This window comes from Lolium rigidum, chromosome 7, assembly GCF_022539505.1.
Source record: "Lolium rigidum isolate FL_2022 chromosome 7, APGP_CSIRO_Lrig_0.1, whole genome shotgun sequence".
NCBI lineage: Eukaryota > Viridiplantae > Streptophyta > Magnoliopsida > Poales > Poaceae > Lolium > Lolium rigidum.
Window position 1 is genome coordinate 133,404,627 of NC_061514.1, and position 18,160 is coordinate 133,422,786.

At 43.8% G+C, this 18,160-nt stretch overlaps 1 protein-coding gene across 1 annotated transcript; it reads right to left on the reverse strand.

Annotated features, from left to right (window-relative positions):
• Window positions 1-1,951: 1,951 nt before the first annotated feature.
• Window positions 1,952-4,147, reverse strand: LOC124676946. The gene is made up of 7 exons (XM_047212957.1): window positions 3,722-4,147; window positions 3,356-3,410; window positions 3,141-3,215; window positions 2,953-3,044; window positions 2,616-2,697; window positions 2,375-2,458; window positions 1,952-2,279 (listed from the first exon to the last, which is right to left on the reverse strand). The coding sequence occupies exons 1-7, from the start codon at window positions 4,039-4,041 to the stop codon at window positions 2,160-2,162; spliced, it is 828 nt and encodes a 275-aa protein (XP_047068913.1). The 5' UTR covers window positions 4,042-4,147; the 3' UTR covers window positions 1,952-2,159.
• Window positions 4,148-18,160: the final 14,013 nt, after the last annotated feature.

Sequence of the window (18,160 nt, forward strand, 5' to 3'; positions counted from 1 at the left end):
GCTTCGTGATTCGTGCTAGCCATCAATAGCCAATATTTCTTAAATAATTCCATCCGGGCCTTACGGTCTCATAGAGGGGCGAGAACTACCTAACTTAAGCAGAATAGTGCTCTTTATAAATAAGTGTAGACGTGGAGAGATTTTTGCGGGGAAACTTGCAAGCCAACAATGGGGGAGACTGGTGTTGACCCAACCTTATAAGTATTCAGACTATAACATCTATGATGAACAGTCACTCACTTTTGACTATTAGATGATTCCAGAAGATGGGGTAGAATTTCTTTTCCTCAAATTTGGGGTGGGCCCCAACCCATCAGACCCACCCTATGCGTCCGCCCCTGCTTGTCAGGCTGCCACTGTATAATCTTTTGTTTTTTTAGGGTAATACGATTACATAAATTAGCATCTCTAGCATGGACTCCACTCCCAAAAGTTAGCATGTTCTGAAATTCACTCCAGAGAAAGAAAGCGAGGGAGATATAACAAAAAAAAAGGAAAGAGAAAGAAAAAGGCCAAGGGACTGACTACATGGTCCCATCTGTCAAAATAAAATGGGTTGGGGAAATAGGGGCTATTGTCGACTTGGATGCTTTTCTCTAGGTAAGGGAGGCCCCTACTTGCCAAGTAGGGAGCATGTTTTTGTGTGGTCTGCTACCGCGATGGCGGTGGAGGATGTTTCATCCCGCATGGCTGCGGTGCTGCTAGCCTTGACCCTTTTGTGCCCTTCCTTCCCTCGAGGCCTCGGGTCTAGGACCACGGTGAGACGTCTAGGATAGCTTCAAGATCGTTGTGGCGCATGCTGGTTGGTGGCAGTTGGGTGGAGCACTCCGAGTCGGATGGGGTGGTGGTGGTTTAGGGGATCGGGGCAGATCCCTGTCGGCTTGTTCAACACCGATGCGGTGACGCCTGTGGGTGTCGTGTTTCTTTCCTGAAGGGCGTCGGGGGTACCCCTACCCTATCCTCTCCACATACCGGGGAAACCCTAGGACTAGTCCGGATAGCAGCGGCGACATGGTCGCTTCCTTGTTGAAGGTGTTTCTTGGTATGCCGCGGCTCAATGTGCTAGGAAGCGGTGGAACTTCTCCGGAGGGTGCAACGATTGCGGGCTATCTTCGTTTTCGCCGATCTATCGGTGACGGCATTAGTTTCTTTTATATTTTCTCTCTTCTTTCTTTTGGGCTTGATGTGCTGTTTACCCCAGCGATGGTTACTATCTTGTATCGGTTGGTTGCTATATTAATATAGCGGGGCGAAAGACTATTTCGAGAGATGGCTTTGAATTTGCTACAGAAAAGTGTAGAGGATTTCCAGAACCTGGTCACGATTCTCTGAAAAATATTTGTTGTGGCCCATTTTATGATTCAGCATGATTCTTGCAGCATATGGCAAATCGATGTCGAAATTGACATCACCCCGACGAAGTTTCAAAACTTACCTAAAACTAAGAATGTAAAAAACTTACTTTCTCTTTTTTTTTTGAAAACATGGTAAATGGCCGTATTATTTGACAAAAAATGCATAGGTAAGTATCAACTTAATATCGATGCAATTGATTTTTGTTCAAGATTTATAAAACATACAATTTTGTTTTTGGTTAAGATCCAGAAAGTGTGTGCACTCGGAGTTTTTTTTGGCATAAATCCCGAAATGAGATTTGGCTGGTGGTCTAGAACTCTATTTTTGAAGCCAGCTGCCCGTGGGATCAAATGACTAATTCCGTACAGAAGAGAGGTATAAGTGATGCAACTATCTGATTACAAATTTAGTTGTGGTGGCCTCCTGTGTCTCCCATGTGAGTGGCTGAGTATTGTAAACTTTGTCAGTTCTTAGGCATTTTTCTGCTGTAAAGATGTCTCAAATTCTCAATGGTGTAATACAGAGAAGACCAAAAAAAACTTAAGTCTTATGTAAATCCTTAGCATTTCAATATATTATTGTCATGACCTCAACATTGATGCAAACTGCATGTAACATTTATATTCAAGTCAGCATCTTTTTTTTATTTACTAATAGTCAGTGGCATGTACAGATTATTTTTCAGAAGGTAGCTAAGCATGTACAGAATTTGTGATAGAGAGACATGGCTGGAGATCAGCCTAGTAGTATATACATGGAGTGATGACTGTTCAAGTCCGAACTCTCTTCTGAAGAGTTCTTGATCATGGGGAGGACCCGGCAATGTACTGCAACCACTCTTCAGGCAGCCCCTGCCTTCTCCTGATCGTCCTGAACGCAGATTTCGTCAAGGGTACTGCGATGATGTCGAACTCCTTCGGTGCCTGCGGTGCAATCCAGCAAGAGTTGCCGTTTTTATATGTGACAGTTTCATAAATGCAGCTCACAATCTTAAGAAGAGCAAAGCAACGTCACAGACCTTGGGGATCTTGCGTAACTTCATGTTTGCTTGCAGCAGTGTCTTATTACCCTTCCTGGAGTTGCATCTTGAGCATGCAGTTACCTACCAGTTCAGACATGGCCACAGAACTAGTAAGACTCTGCAATTGTTAATATTCCCTAGTGCCTAAGTAGTTCTTTTCCATAGAATTCTATGTTTCTTTGAACAGTTGTTCATCGATTCAAACCAATTAAACGGTAGAAACAGTGAGCACTCATACCAAGTTTTCCCATTCCCACTTGCCTCCACGGGAAGTCGGAATGACATGGTCAATTGTGAGATCGTCTTCCGAAGGGCAATACCTGCAGGTAATGCAGCCAATTTATTCCTGATAGTCAAGGTAATCTCTTCCTCAGTAGGTAAGTCTGAATCTTTGTATGATTTCTACATCTTTTCAAAGCATGAAGGTTGCCATGTACTCCTAGTGTACATATCAGTCATAACTCACATCTCAGAGTTACATGAGGCAAGTTCCCCAGAGGGACAGAACAATAATATGATTATAAATCTAATTGCACCAGGAATATTGTGTGCATTAACAAATGCACAATGCTTACTGGCAAGTGAAGTCGTCCCTGTAAAGTATGTTTTTACGGCTAAGGCATTGTTTAACTCTTCTTCTCTTCATCACCTGCAGCAGCTGTGGGACCTGAAGAAGCAGAAGAACAAGAGGGGAAGCAGTAACAACAGTTTCATAAGATCATGATGTTAATTATACTTTTAGTTCGCATGATCATACACATACCCTGAGAACTGCAGGGATGTAGAATGATCCACTGGGTGAAGAGACCGTCTGATCGTAGTACTCCAGAACATCGGCCTGCATAGCTAAAACGATCACCATATTAATAATGTAAATACTGACAGGTTTTGACAATGACAAGCAGAAGGCCAAAATTATGAACTGGGGAGTGATGACGGTGGAGGTGGTGAAGTGCTGGTTGCAGCAGAAAAGCTAACCTTCTCCGTGAATTCCAGGCAAATCGCACGCTTCCAGCAGACAACATTGACAGGCCTGATTGTAAACGCAGAACATTTCAGGATGTTGAGGTGTAGAAATTAACTGTTGTACAGAATTGGTAACACAAGTGCTTCCAGCAGAGAACTTGAGTCGCTTATGTTAATCAGTATGCCTTTGTTCATGTACTGTTATTGATCTACCTAACATGTTCTGGTTGAAGTTAACTTAATTAATTTGCCTCGGTATTAGATATCGTAAGGGACTTTTTACTGCCGCCCAAACAGGATGGTTCTAGTTCTACTTCAAGAAAAACAAGAACAGTATATATGATCAGTTTGTGCCTTCAGAAAACAAATCAAGATTACCTGTACGAGAGATCAAGAACGAGTCCCCTGAACCCGGACAGATCACCGTCCTCGAACTCCTCGTCCTCCTCCCCGTCGATTAACAGCACCGACTCTGCCTCTTCCAACTCCTCCGAGCGCTCGTCGTCCTTGGTCGCGCCGCGCCCGCCGGACTTGTTATTCCTCCCGCGCGCTCGCGCTGGCTCCACGAGCCTGCGGGTGCTGTGTCTCCAGTCCAGCCCGGCTAGCGCGCCCGGCAGCCCGCTCCTCGGCGATCGCCAGCCAAGAGGGCCCCGCAAGTCGCGGCGGAAAGGGAGAGGCGCAGCCACCTTTGCCGCCATTGATCAATGCTTCGTCTGTGATCTTGGGAAGCTCTGTGTGATCTTTCTTGAGTTCTTATTTGTCTTGTAGCTTGGAAGGTTGGGGAGAGGCCTTGGAGTGTAGGAGAGGTAGAAGGCTGAGAGCCACTGGTTTACATGGAGTGCATGGACCAAATATCTCACTCGAATTTTCTGACTTATTTTTGTGGCCATTTCCTTGTGAAGGTAAGATAATTTTTTATTTTTTATCGTGAGCCGGAATTTTGTTATGAAAAAATGGTGAAATGTCAAATGTTGATCATCCATTGACCAGACTACCCGGAGTAAATCTGACATGTATTGGATTTGCATTCCAATAGGGTACCGTGATTTTGCGCACGACCCAATGGTGGCTTGACACTGCAAAAAAACATTGCGCTCGGAGATGAGAGCAGGAATGTTCCCGCTATTCATGTTCGATTTTCGAGTAATGAGGAATACATATAGGTTATTTTGCCAACTCCAAAGATATTCAAAGTAGAAAAGAGTGACAAAAGCAAATGTGATGCCCTGTTAGTGGCCCTTCAAGCCAGGTACCCAGTGGCGGACCCAGGGAAAAAGAGGAGTGGGAGCACCCGTGCATAGGAAAATCACAAAACATAAACCTCCAAACGTTAAGATATGTTATATATATAATGGTTTTCTTGGAAATTTACTTTTAATCTTGTGTTCATATGTTCCTGCCACCGGAAATAACATTTTAAAATGTAAGAAAACTAAACAAAATATTTGCGTGCACATCTTGATATTCTATGTGCTGTAAAAGAGATAAATAAGTACTTTATAAAGAGATTTACTTTAGCACCGATTTTTGCTTTTTTACACACTACAAATGTCAAATAGAAAATGTTAAATGACTATGGGAGCACATAGAACATCGATTACATTTAAAACTCATTTTTAAAATAAGGAGCATATGTTCTGAGAGCTTAGCAATAAACTGAATTCTTCTAGATTAAAAGACTTAGATGTCATTGAAACACAAACAGTATAAGCTCGTCTTCTCTGGTCTGGGAGTGATGTTTTGGCACATGGGAGCATATGCTCCCTTTATTTTGAAATACATGTTAGACACATTTTAAAATGTCAAAAAAATTGAAATAAAAATTTCGCACGTACATCTTCATGTGCTACGCGCTCACAAAGTCGTTTCATGAAAAATCGACATGTCATATGGCGTGTGTAAAAAAGACAAAATTCGGTGCTGAAACAAAGACTTGTCACAAGATAAATTTTCTCTTTTTCGCTTAGACTAGAAAAAATATCATTTTTTCGTGAAACTTGACAAATAGACATATATTATGGAGATGTACATGTAAAATTTTTTGTCAAAATTTTTTAACACTCAAAATATGTTTTTATGATAGAGGGATCATACGCACCCGGGAGCCGAATTGAGTTTCTGCGTCTTCTCTGCCGAATATTGAAACACAAACATTATAAGTTCTTCTACAAACTATGCTAGCAGAAGAAAGCTATCAAACAACAAGAATAGTACCAGATTGTCTTGCTGGATTGCGTTGCATAAGAAATTCCAAAATCCTAGAACTTTGGTTAAAGGTCATATGCCGTTTAAATCTAAACCTATAAAATTTGATGTTTCATCACATGTAGTAGTAGAGAATTGTGTTTGATTTGACATGAAGAAGATCATAAGAGCCAGATTTTAAAAGACTATGAAAAACTGAAGATCCCTAATTGAATTATTCTGTTCATTCAATTGTGTTGAGTTGTAGGTAAATTTGGCGATGTGCCTTGCTGCAATATATCTCGATTCGGCAGGCCGGCGGCTGGGCGGTACACAACAGACTCGTGACTTTCGAAGGAGACAGTACTCGTCTAAATCAAAAAGTAAGGGGATCAGGAATCAGGAACGAACGCAGCACTGACGCTCTTTATTTTGTAGGGAGCAGAGTAGTAACCAAGCCCAAGGAATTATCCTATAAGAAGTCAAGCGGGCAGCACTTTTATTTATACCAGAGCTGAAGAAGTGAAAGGCACGTTGTCGCATGAGAGCTGAGAAAAATTGGCTTGGCCATCTTGCTTTTCTTCCTGGGCTTTTACTTACAACGGGGATGAACTTGGCTGACTGGGGACCCAAGCACTGAGCTGACTGGGGGCCTTCCTTTGCTGGGGTTATCAATAGCGTGAACTAATATTGACGAGGGGGGGGTGGGGGGGGGGGTGTGCCCCCACTCAGCTTAACGCTCGTCCGCCCCTGTCCTAGACTCGTGATCATGCGTGGTTCAGCCAAATATAGTGCCGGCAGCGGCCAGTTCAGCTTTGTCCGTTTTCATGTTTCTCTGGACTCGTGATTATGGGTGGTTCAGCCAAATATAGTGCCGGTAGCGAACAGTTCAGCTTTGTCAGTTTTCATGTATCCCCTGGCACGCGGTGGGTCCAAGAGAGTTAGTGGCGGACCTAGGTAAAAAGAGGAGCGGGGGCACCCGTGCATAGGAAAGTCACAAAACATAAACCTCCAAACGTTAAGATATGTTATATATATAACGGTTTTCTTGGAAATTTACTTTTAATCTTGTGTTCATATGCTCCTGCCACCGGAAATAACATTCTAAAATGTAAAAAAACTGATCAAAATATTTGCATGCACATCTTGATATTGTATGTGCCCTACTTTATAAAGAGATTTACTTTAGCACCCAATTTTTCTTTTTTACACACTAAAAATGTCAAAAAAAAAATTGTTAAATGACTATGGGAGCACATAGAACATCGATTACATTTAAAACTCAATTTGAAAATAAGGAGCATATGTTCTGAGAGCTTAGCTATAAACTGAATTCTTCCGGACTAAAAGACTTAGATGTCATTGAAACACAAACAAGTATAAGCTCGTCTTCTCTCGCCGAATATTGAAACACAAACAGTATAAGTCTTCTACAAACTATGCTAGCAGAAGAAAGCTATCAAACAACAAGAATAGTACCAGATTGGCTTGCCGATTGAATTGCATAAGAAATTCCAAAATCCTAGAACTTGGGTTAAAGGTCATATGCCGTTTAAATCTAAACCTATAAAATTTGATGTTTCATCACATGTAGTAGTAGAGAATTGTGTTTGATTTGACATGAAGAAGATCATAAGAGCCAGATTTTAAAAGACTATGAAAAACTGAAGATCCCTAATTGAATTATTCCGTTCATTCAATTGTGTTGAGTTGTAGGTAAATTTGGCGATGTGCCTTGCTAAAATATAGCTCGATTCGGCTGGCCGGCGGCTGGGCAGCACACAACAGACTCGTGACTTTCGAAGGAGACAATACTCGTCTAAATCTAAAATAAGGGGATCAGGAATTATAAACGAACGCAACACTGATGCTCTTAATTTTGTAGGAAGCAGAGTAACCAAGCCCAAAGAGTAATCCTATAAGAAGTCAAGCGGGCGGCGCTTTTATTTACCAGAGTTGAAGAAGTGAAAGGCACGCTGTAGCATGAGAGCTGAGAAAAATTGGCTTGGCCATCCTGCTTTTCTTCCTGGGCTTTTACTTACAACGGGGATGAGCTTGGCTGACTGGGGACCCAAGCACTGAGCTGACTGGGGGCCTTTCTTTGCTGGGGTTATCAATAGCGTGAACTAATATTGACGGGGGGGGGGGGGGCGGTGCCCCCACTCAGTTTAACGTGTGTCCGCCCCTGTCCTGGACTCGTGATCATGTGTGGTTCAGCCAAATATAGTGCCGGCAGCGGCCAGTTCAGCTCCAAATATAGTGCCGGCAGCGGACAGTTCAGCTTTGTCCGTTTTCATGTATCCCCTGGCACGCGGTGGGTCCAAGAGAGTTAGTGGCGGACCCAGGGAAAAAGAGGAGTGGGGGCACCCGTGCATAGGAAAGTCACAAAACATAAACCTCCAAACGTTAAGATATGTTATATATATAACGGTTTTCTTGGAAATTTACTTTTAATCTTGTGTTCATATGCTCCTGCCACCGGAAATAGCATTTTAAAATGTAAAAAAACTAAACAAAATATTTGCATGCACATCTTGATATTCTATGTGCCCTGTGTAAAAGAGATAAATAAGTACTTTATAAAGAGATTTACTTTAGCACCGAATTTTGCTTTTTTACACACTAAAAATGTGAAAAAAAAATTGTTAAATGACTATGGGAACACATAGAACATCGATTACATTTAAAACTCATTTTAAAAATAAGGAGCATAAGCTCGTATTCTCTGCCAAATATTGAAACACAAACAGTATAAGTTCTTCTACAAACTATGCTAGCAGAAGAAAGCTATCAAACAACAAGAATAGTACCAGATTGGCTTACCAGATTGCATTGCATAAGAAATTCCAAAATCCTAGAACTTGGGTTAAAGGTCATATGCCGTTTAAATCTAAACCTATAAAATTTGATGTTTCAACACATGTAGTAGTAGAGAATTGTGTTTGATTTGACATGAAGAAGATCATAACAGCCAGATTTTAAAAGACTATGAAAAACTGAAGATCCCTAATTGAATTATTGCGTTCATTCAGTTGTGTTGAGTTGTAGGTAAATTTGGTGATGTGCCTTGCTGCAATATATCTCGATTCGGCAGGCCGGCAGCTGGGCGGCACACAGCAGACTCGTGACTTTCGAAGGAGACGGTACTCGTCTAAATCTAAAAGTAAGGGGATCAGGAATTATGAACGAACGTAGCACTGATGCTCTTGATTTTGTAGGGAGCAGAGCAACCAAGCCCAAAAAATAATCCTATAAGAGGTCAAGCGGGGGGCGCTTTTATTTATACCAGAGTTGAAGAAGTGAAAGGCACGTTGTAGCATGAGAGCTGAGAAAATTTGGCTTGGCCATCTTGCTTTTCTTCCTGGGCTTTTACTTACAATGGGGATGAGCTTGGATGACTGGGGGCCGAAGCACTGAGCTGACTGGGGGCTTTCATTTGCTGGGGTAATCAATAGCGTGAACTAAAATTGACTGGGGGCCGGTGCCCCCACTCAGCTTAACGTGCGTCTGCCCCTGTCCTGGACTCGTGATCATGGGTGGTTCAGCCAAGTATAGTGCCGGCAACGGCCAGTTCAGCTTTGTCTGTTTTCATGTTTCCCTGGACTCGTGATCATGGGTGGTTCAGCCAAATATAGTGACGGCGACGGCCAGTTCTGCTTTGTCCGTTTTCATGTAGCCCTTGGCACGCGGTGGGTCCAAGAGAGTCAGTGGCGGACCCAGGGAAAAAGAGGAGTGGGGGCACCCGTGCATAGGAAACACAAAACATAAACCTCCAAACGTTAAGATATGTTATATATATATAACGGTTTTCTTGGAAATTTACTTTTAATCTTGTGTTCATATGCTCTTGCCACCGGAAATAACATTTTAAAATGTAAAAAATTAAACAAAATATTTGCGTGCACATCTTGACATTCTATGTGCCCTGTGTAAAAGAGAGATAAATAAGTACTTTATAAAGAGATTTACTTTAGCACCGATTTTTTCTTTTTTACACACTAAAAATGTCAATTTTTTTTGTTAAATGACTATGGGAGCACATAGAACATCGATTACATTTAAAACTCATTTTCAAAATAAGGAGCATATGTTCCGAGAGCTTAGCAATAAACTGAATTCTTCTAGACTAAAAGACTTAGATGTCACTGAAACATAAACAATATAAGCTCGTCTTCCCTGCCGAATATTGAAACACAAACAGTATAAATTCTTCTACAAACTATGCTAGCAGAAGAAAGCTATCAAACAACAAGAATAGTACCAGATTGGCTTGCCGGATTGCATTGCATAAGAAATTCCAAAATCCTAGAACTTGGGTTAAAGTGTTGGAATTTTTGGGCATTTGGCCTTTGGCCCATGGCCCATTATCAAATTCTGAAACTTACATGGCTCATTCCAAAAATCAGCGGCAGCACTAGTGGGGGCTAAAGTTTAGTCCCACATTGCTAGTTCGGAAAAGGTTGGAGTGGTTTATAAGGTGGGCTGTTCTAGCACTAATATGTGAGTGACAACAAGAGAGCCCTCGCGCACTCCTCCTCCTCCTCCTCGCTTGTTCGTTCGTCACGATGCATCGTGGGTTGTGGGATTGAGCCGAGCCGAGAGCCTATCTTTTGTTTTGCCGTTTGGGAAATTATTTCGCATTAATTTTGAGTCATTAACGGACGTTTTACTCAATAACCGTTTTTCCTTCCAGTTTTTCTGGATCGTGGATGGGCTGACTCGGACGTGGGCCGCGCCCCACGACCTTCTCGAACCGCACTACATAAGACCCTGCACAACCATATCCGCCACTCCTAGACGCATACGCGACTACCTGTTTCCGCTTCCACTGCGCCTCCGCCTTCGTCTTCCTCATCCCGTCCGTCGGCGTGCACCGACTGCCGGGACAGTAGGCCTCCGGAACCCTGCCTCTCGTGAACTTGTACGGGTGAGGGGCAATCAAGTTTTTGGGGAGCGCTCCGACGCGACTACTGCCATCACGACGTCGTCATCGGACGACGAGTTCCTCCACGGCGACAACTTCTTCCCGGACCTCAGCGACTTCTTCGGCAACCTCAACATGGGCGACAACGACGCTGCTGCGAAGTATATGATCTTGTCATTTCTCTTTCAATTTCTGTTAGAGTTTCTTCTTCTAGTTTTCGTGGTAGATGCGATCGGTTTGTCTTGTTTAGATGTTATATGTTCATCTACCTTACTAGTCTACACGATTGGTTTATTTGTTATTTTCATAGTCATGATTTATCAATTACTTGTACGGAATATTTCATATGGATATTTTCTTATATATTCAACATAAAGGTCATATGCAGTTTAAATCTAAACCTATAAAATTTGATGTTTCATCACATGTAGTAGTAGAGAATTGTGTTTGATTTGACATGAAGAAGATCATAAGAGCCAGATTTTAAAAGACTATGAAAAACTGAAGATCCCTAATTGAATTATTCCATTCATTCAATTGTGTTGAGTTGTAGGTAAATTTGGTGATGTGCCTTGCTGCAATATATCTCGATTCGGTAGGCCGGCGGCTGGGCGGCACACAGCAGACTCGTGACTTTCAAAGGAGACGGTACTCGTCTAAATCTAAAAGTAAGGGGATCAGGAATTATGGACGAACGCAACACTGATGCTCTTGATTTTGTAGGGAGCAGAGTAACCAAGCCCAAAGAATAGTCCTATAAGAAGTCAAGGGTCTAAAGTGCATAAATGTCACACATTCTTATTTAAATCATAACTTATTGAATACATGGAATATCATAAAACTAAATCCATTTACATTAGGAATTATAGCTCAAACTATTTGAATCAAACTAACTATGAGTATTTTGAAACTCATATGATCATGCCTTGGTGAAATCAAACACCAACTATCCAAATTTGAGGAATAACCTTCAACCTTGACCTTTTGACCAATATTATAATATAAATCCAATCAAATATGATATAGTGACTCATCCACAATAATAAACCATCCACAATATATTTAGTAACAAATGCCACTTGGCTATCCAAAAATAAATCATATGAGAGGATAATGATCATGCCACATAGGATGAAAATATCTACATGACTTGCATTCCAAGTTATGCCACCTCATGCTCAAAGGATTGCTATGGATGAGGGCAACCAAGCACCTTACTCATCAAACCAAAACAAGAGTCACCCACCTATGTGTCATGATACTAGAGCTTGACCAAGCCTATAAAAGGAGCCACACCCTTCATCCATTTGCTCATCTTGTAGCATGATACAAGGAAACAAACTGATAAGGGCTAAGCCCAAGGGTGTGCCCGATCTTCACGAATTTGGGTGGAATTCGTGGGGGGGGGGGGGTGGAGGAACGCGATGAACACGAAGAAAGCGGAGGGAAATCATGGGATACAATGCACACACACACACACAAATCAGTTTGTCTTCGTTGGCCCGAAATACCAACTCGATAGAAGTTGCAGGAAAAGACCTTTCGGTAGAAGTCCCGCAAAAAGATCGACGAATCGAAGATCCTATGAATCTAGAAGGGTGAAAAGACCAAAATCGATAGAAGTGCAAGCAAAAGACCCAAAGGTAGAAGTGCAAGCAAAAGACCAACGAATTGGTAGAAGTCACCAAAGAGATACAATAGGATTCGATCGGAGCCCGGTGGATACAAGATCTAAGATCTAGGTAGGGGTTCCCACAAGGGTCAAGAGCAAAGCTCAGGTTTAATTTCACATCAAGTCTAATCTCAGATCTGAGCCAACAAGGCTATTTATAGTGGTGGGGCGAAGGGGTAAGTTACACGCTGAAAAGTGTTGTTGTGCTGAAGTTCGATAGGGCGGAAGTTCCGGTCGTCCTGGGCGGAAGTTCCGGTCACGGGCGGAAGTTCCGGTCTTGTGGGCCGGAAGTTCCGGTCGGGCCGGAAGTTCCGGCCAACTTCCGGCCTAGTTCCGGAAATGGCCAATTTCCTTGCAATAACATCCAGGGGCGTTTTGGCGCAATTTCGGAACTAGGGCGGAACTTGGGCGGAAGTTCCGGTGGGCGGAAGTTCCGGTCTCGCGGGGCGGAAGTTCCGGCTGGATCCTTTTCCCTGGGCGCTGGAAGGCATCTGGAAGGCATCTGGCCAGAAGTTCCGGTCCTGGGGGGCGGAAGTTCCGGCCTGGGCGCTGTAGCTCCATCTTCATCATTTCCAGCTCCCTCTCCATTGGCTTGGTCTCCATGGCTCGCGTCTTGGTCGATGTACCTGATTGAACATAGGGTATTTGCATGAAGTAGCACGGCATCCAAAGGGGTGTCAAATGCATAAGTAGAAAGGAGCGAATTCACCTCTTGGTGTAGGGCTTGGGCTCGAGCTCGTGTCATGGGACCACGAGGAGGGCTTGTCGGTCTTGAGGAGGCGGTGTCCGAAGGCCACCCCGTATCATCTCCCCCCCTTGGGAAAGAGTCGTCCGTCGACTCTATGTTCTCCTCATCGCCATGATAGGGTGAGAGGTCGGACACATTGAATGTTTTGCTCACCAAGTACTTGGATGTTGGTATGTCGATGACGTAGGCATTGTCGTTGATGCGCTTGAGGACCTTGAAGGGACCATCGCCTCGGGGCTTGAGCTTGGAGTTTCTTTCTTGAGGGAAGCGGTCCTTGCGGAGGTGTATCCATACTAGGTCTCCTTCATTGAAGATCCGTGCCTTTTTCTTCATGTTGAGTCTAGTGGCTTGACGGAGAACTTGTTGCTCGATTGTTGCCCTTGTATCTTCATGTAGCTTCTTCATGTATTGGGCTCGCTTGTCGATGTTCATGTTTACTTGCTCATGTAGCGGAAGAGGAAGGAGGTCAATCGCCGTAGGTGGTTCAAACCCGTATACAACCATGAATGGGCTTCTCATTGTTGTAGAGTGCTTGGCGCGGTTGTAGGCAAACTCCGCATGCGGGATGCAATCTTCCCATGCCTTCAAATTCTTCTTGACAAGGACTCGGAGTAGTGTGGATAGGCTTCGGTTCACCACTTCGGTTTGCCCATCGGTTTGTGGGTGCGAGGATGACGAGAACAAAAGCTTGACGTTGAACTTGGCCATTAGTGTCTTCCAAAGGTAGCTCATGAATTTGACATCTCGATCCGACACAATGCTTCTTGGTACACCGTGGAGTCTCACAATTTCCCTAAAAAACAAGGAGGCAATATGTGAAGCATCATCCGTTCGGGAGCATGGTATGAAATGAGCCATTTTAGAGAATCGATCAACCACTACAAAAATTGAATCATGACCATATTTGGTTCTAGGCAATCCTAGTACGAAATCCATACTTATATCGGACCAAGGAGCATAAGGAATAGGCAATGGTGTATAAAGACCATAGGGGTTGGAAGTGGACTTAGCTTGTAAGCATGTTGTACACCGTCGGCAAAGGCGTTCCACGTCGCGGTACATTCTTGGCCAATAATAGTGAGTGGAAAGCATGGCATATGTCTTCTCTCGTCCAAAGGGTCCCATAAGACCACCACCATGTGATTCTTGTAAGACAAAAGGCGAAGCGAAGACATGGGAATACAAAGTTTGTTGCCCTTGAACAAGAATCCTTGGTGCAAATAGAAATCATCGATGCCCTTATCACTAGAACACTTTGCAAAGATTGGGCCAAAGAAAGTATCGGAGGCATATAAGTCTTTGATTTCATCAAGACCCAAAACATGGACATCCAAACGAGTGAGTAAGAGGGTGAGCTTGTGGGCAAGAGCATCCGCAACAACATTGTCCTTGCCCTTCTTGTATTTGATTACATATGGAAAGGACTCAATGAACTCAACCCACTTTGCATGTCTTTTGTTTAAATTGTGTTGACTTTTCAAATACTTCAAAGACTCATGGTCGGAGTGGATAACAAACTCTTTTGGCCAAAGATAGTGTTGCCAAACTTCAAGAACACGAACCAAAGCATAAAGTTCCTTGTCATATATAGGATAGTTGAGGCGTGCGCCATCCAACTTCTCGCTATAGTATGCCACGGGTTTTCCATCTTGCATGAGAACTCCACCAATACCGAGTCCACTCGCATCACATTCAATCTCAAAAGTTTTGGAAAAATCGGGAAGAACAAGTAGTGGAGCCTCGGTAAGTCTCTTTTTCAACTCATCAAAAGCTTTTTGTTGGGCCTTGCCCCACACAAATGGAACATTCTTTTTCATAAGCTCATTCAAAGGACAAGCTATGGTGCTAAAATCTTTCACAAAGCGTCTATAGAAACCGGCAAGTCCATGTAAACTTCGAACTTGACCAACATTGGTAGGAGTGGGCCAATTGTGGATGGCCTCAACCTTGGAGGAATCAACTTCAATCCCATTGGCGGAAACCACAAATCCAAGAAAAACCAACTTGCTTTGTGCAAAGGTGCACTTGGGAAGATTTGCAAAAAGCTTTTCACGGCGCAAGATGCATAAGACTTCTCTCACATGTTGCACATGGTCCTCGAGATTTTTGCTATAAATGAGAATATCATCGAAATAGACAACCACGCTCTTGCCAATGAGAGGTCGCAAGATGTGATTCATGAGACGCATGAAAGTAGATGGAGCATTTGAAAGACCAAATGGCATGACAAGCCATTCATAGAGACCAAGTTTGGTCTTGAATGCCGTCTTCCATTCATCACCTATTGCCATGCGGATTTGGTGGTAGCCACTACGCAAATCAATCTTAGAGAAAATCGTGGCACCACACAATTCATCAAGCATGTCATCTAAACGCGGAATGGGATGGCGGTATCTAACGGTAATGGCATTGATGGGGCAACAATCCATACACATTCGTTGCGACTCATCCAGTTTAGGAACGAAAATCACGGGAACCGCACAAGGGCATAAGCTTTCACGTACATACCCTTTTTCGAGGAGATCTTGAATTTGGCGTTGAATCTCCTTTGTGTCTTCGGGGTTGGTGCGGTAGGCGGCGCGGTTTGGTAGAGGGGCGCCGGGTATGAGGTCGATGCGGTGCTCAATCCCTCTAAGCGGTGGGAGTCCATGAGGAAGCTCGTCGGGGAAGACATCTTGGAACTCCTTCAAAAGAGACAACAAAGATGAAGGAAGTGTTGTTAAGTTGTTAGTCTCCGAGGATGGCCCCTTGCAAATGAGCACATAGTGCAATTTGGTGGATGGGTTGTGGTGCACTTCTCTCATCTCACTCTTGGTAGCTATGAGGACACTCTTCATCTCACTCACATATGGCTTGTGGCGCTCACTTTCTTTTTGGTGGGTCACTCTCTCACCACTCATCTCACTAGTAATACTAGCTTCCTTAGCCCTCGCTAAAGCCTTTGCATTGTCCACAATTACTTGGCTAGGAGTCATTGGGCGTAGGGTGAATGTCTTGTCGCTGAGCTTGAAGCTATAGGCATTTGTGTAGCCATCATGGTTGGCTCTTTTGTCATATTGCCAAGGGTGACCAAGTAGCATGTGGCACACCGTCATGGGCACTACATCACAATCAACGGTGTCTTCATAGGCGCCAATCTTGAAGGATATGGTGACGGTGTGTTGTATCTTGACGTTTCCATTGTCACTTAGCCATTGCACATGGTAAGCGTGGGGGTGTTTCCGGAGTGTGAGGTTGAGCTTGGAGAATAGTTCGGTGCTTGCAAGATTGTGGCAACTCCCTCCATCGATGATAACCTTTATTGACTTGACATTGATCCCGGCTCTTGTTTGGAAGATGTTGCACCTTTGATCTTCATTGGGGAGGACATGGGTTGTCAACACTTTGGTCACCACAAGTGATGGGCTTGCATCATGCACACATAGGACTTGCTCTTGGTCTTCCAAGTCATCATCTTCATGAGTGGTTGCGGCTTGTACCAAGGCTTCATATTCACCTTCACTCAAGTATTCCACATCTCCATCATCCCGAGTTATCATAACTCTTGTGTTCTTGCATTCAAAAGATTTATGTCCTTGAGCACCACACTTGAAGCAAGTGATGTTACTAGATCCCGTGGAAGCTTTGGAGGACATAGTTGATTGCTCCGGCTTGAAGCTTGTTGTCTTGAAGGCACTCTTCGTTTGCTTGGGAGGATCCTTGGAGGCAATAGCACTTGTGTTTTTGATGCTTGAGGAGGTGTTTGTTGCATTTCTTGCGGCGAAGAAGGACTTTGTCTTTGCACTTGCTAAGTCTTCTCGCACTTGGCGCTCGGCTTGATGAAGCAACTCAACCATGTTGGTGTAAGGCAAGAACTCCACTATTCTCTTGACGGGAATGTTCAATCCATTCAAGAATCGTGCCATTGTTTGCTCTTCTCGCTCATCCACATTGGCACTCATCATGGTCATGTGCATCTCCTTGTAGTACTCCTCAACGGACTTGAAGCTTTGCTTGAGTTGAGTAAGCTTGTTGAAGAGGTCGCGTTTGTGGTGGTTGGGCACAAAGCGTTTGTGCATGACTTCTTGCATCTCTTCCCATGTGTCAATGGGCTCTAGATCTTCCTTGTCACGCTTCTTGTTCACTTCTTCCCACCAAACATTTGCATATCCTTCAAACTCAAGTGATGCCATGGCCACTTTCTTTGCTTCGGAGAAGTTGTGTATGCGGAAGATCTTGTCAACCTTGAGTACCCAAGATAAGTATGCATCGGGGTCTTCCTCTCCTTGGAACTTGGGCATGGTGAACTTGAGCTTCCCATAGATTTCTTCCTCATTACGGTCATTGCGTCTAGGAGGTGGTCTTTGTTCACCAAAGTCTTGACGTTGTTGAGGTAGATGTTGTGGACCTTGAGCATCTCTATTGTTGTTGCTATGTTGTTGACGAGGAGGTGGTCTTCCATGACCTTCATCTTGATCATCATTGTTGTGGGAGTGTCGAGGCATCACACTTTCTTCACTTGATGCTTGGTGATGACTTGATTCTTCATGTCTCGCCCTTGGAGGTGGTCTTCTAGCATGAGGTCGATCATCATGATGGCGGCGATTATCTTGACCTTGAGGGCGTTGCGGTTGAACAACATTGATGATTTGGCGCTCTTGGTGCGCTTGCCTTTGTTCCTCTTCATGAAGGCGTTGCCTTCGAGCTTGAGCTTCTTGTACTTGTCGTTGCCGTTCTTGTTCTTCAAGTGCTTGTTGTTCATTGCGGATACGCTCTTGTTCTCTTGCATGAACTAGCTCTTGATCATGTCGAAGGCGTTCTTGTTCTTGTTGGAATTGAGCATGGAGATTCTCTTGTTGAAGGCGCTCTTCTTCAAGGCGTTGACGTTCTTGGACAAGTCGAAGTCGAGCTTGCTCCGCTTCTTGAGCTTGTTGATGAAGCACTTGAGCATCCACATTATGGTGGTGTGGGTCTTCATTGGAATCATGGTGAGACGGTGTAGGAGCTCGTGACCTTGAACTTTGAGAGCGTGAAGACCTTGAGTGGTGTCTTCTATTGAGTGTATGAAGGATATTGTCCAACGCCGTCTTCATCTCCCTTGTTTCTTGAGCTTGTATGGCGAGTGTTGCCTTCAACTCTTTGTCTTGATCTTCCATCTTCTCACGGAGGTCTTGAACTTGGTTATTGAGGTCTATCCTTTGCACTTGAGCTCGTTCTTCATAGCGTGCGACGGTCTCATCGATCCTTGCCGTGATGTCATGGATGCTCTTGTTGACGGCTTGAGTAGCTATCCAATGTTGGTGACGCGTC

Coding starts and splice junctions, on each gene's coding strand:
- LOC124676946 (XM_047212957.1), bottom strand. CDS start 4,041: ATGGCGGCAAAGGTGGCTGCGCCTCTCCCTTTCCGCCGCGACTTGCGG. Junction 2,698..2,952: donor AGGGACGACTTCACTTGCCA/GTAAGCATTGTG, acceptor CATTACCTGCAG/GTATTGCCCTTCGGAAGACG. Junction 2,280..2,374: donor AGTTACGCAAGATCCCCAAG/GTCTGTGACGTT, acceptor ATTGCACCGCAG/GCACCGAAGGAGTTCGACAT.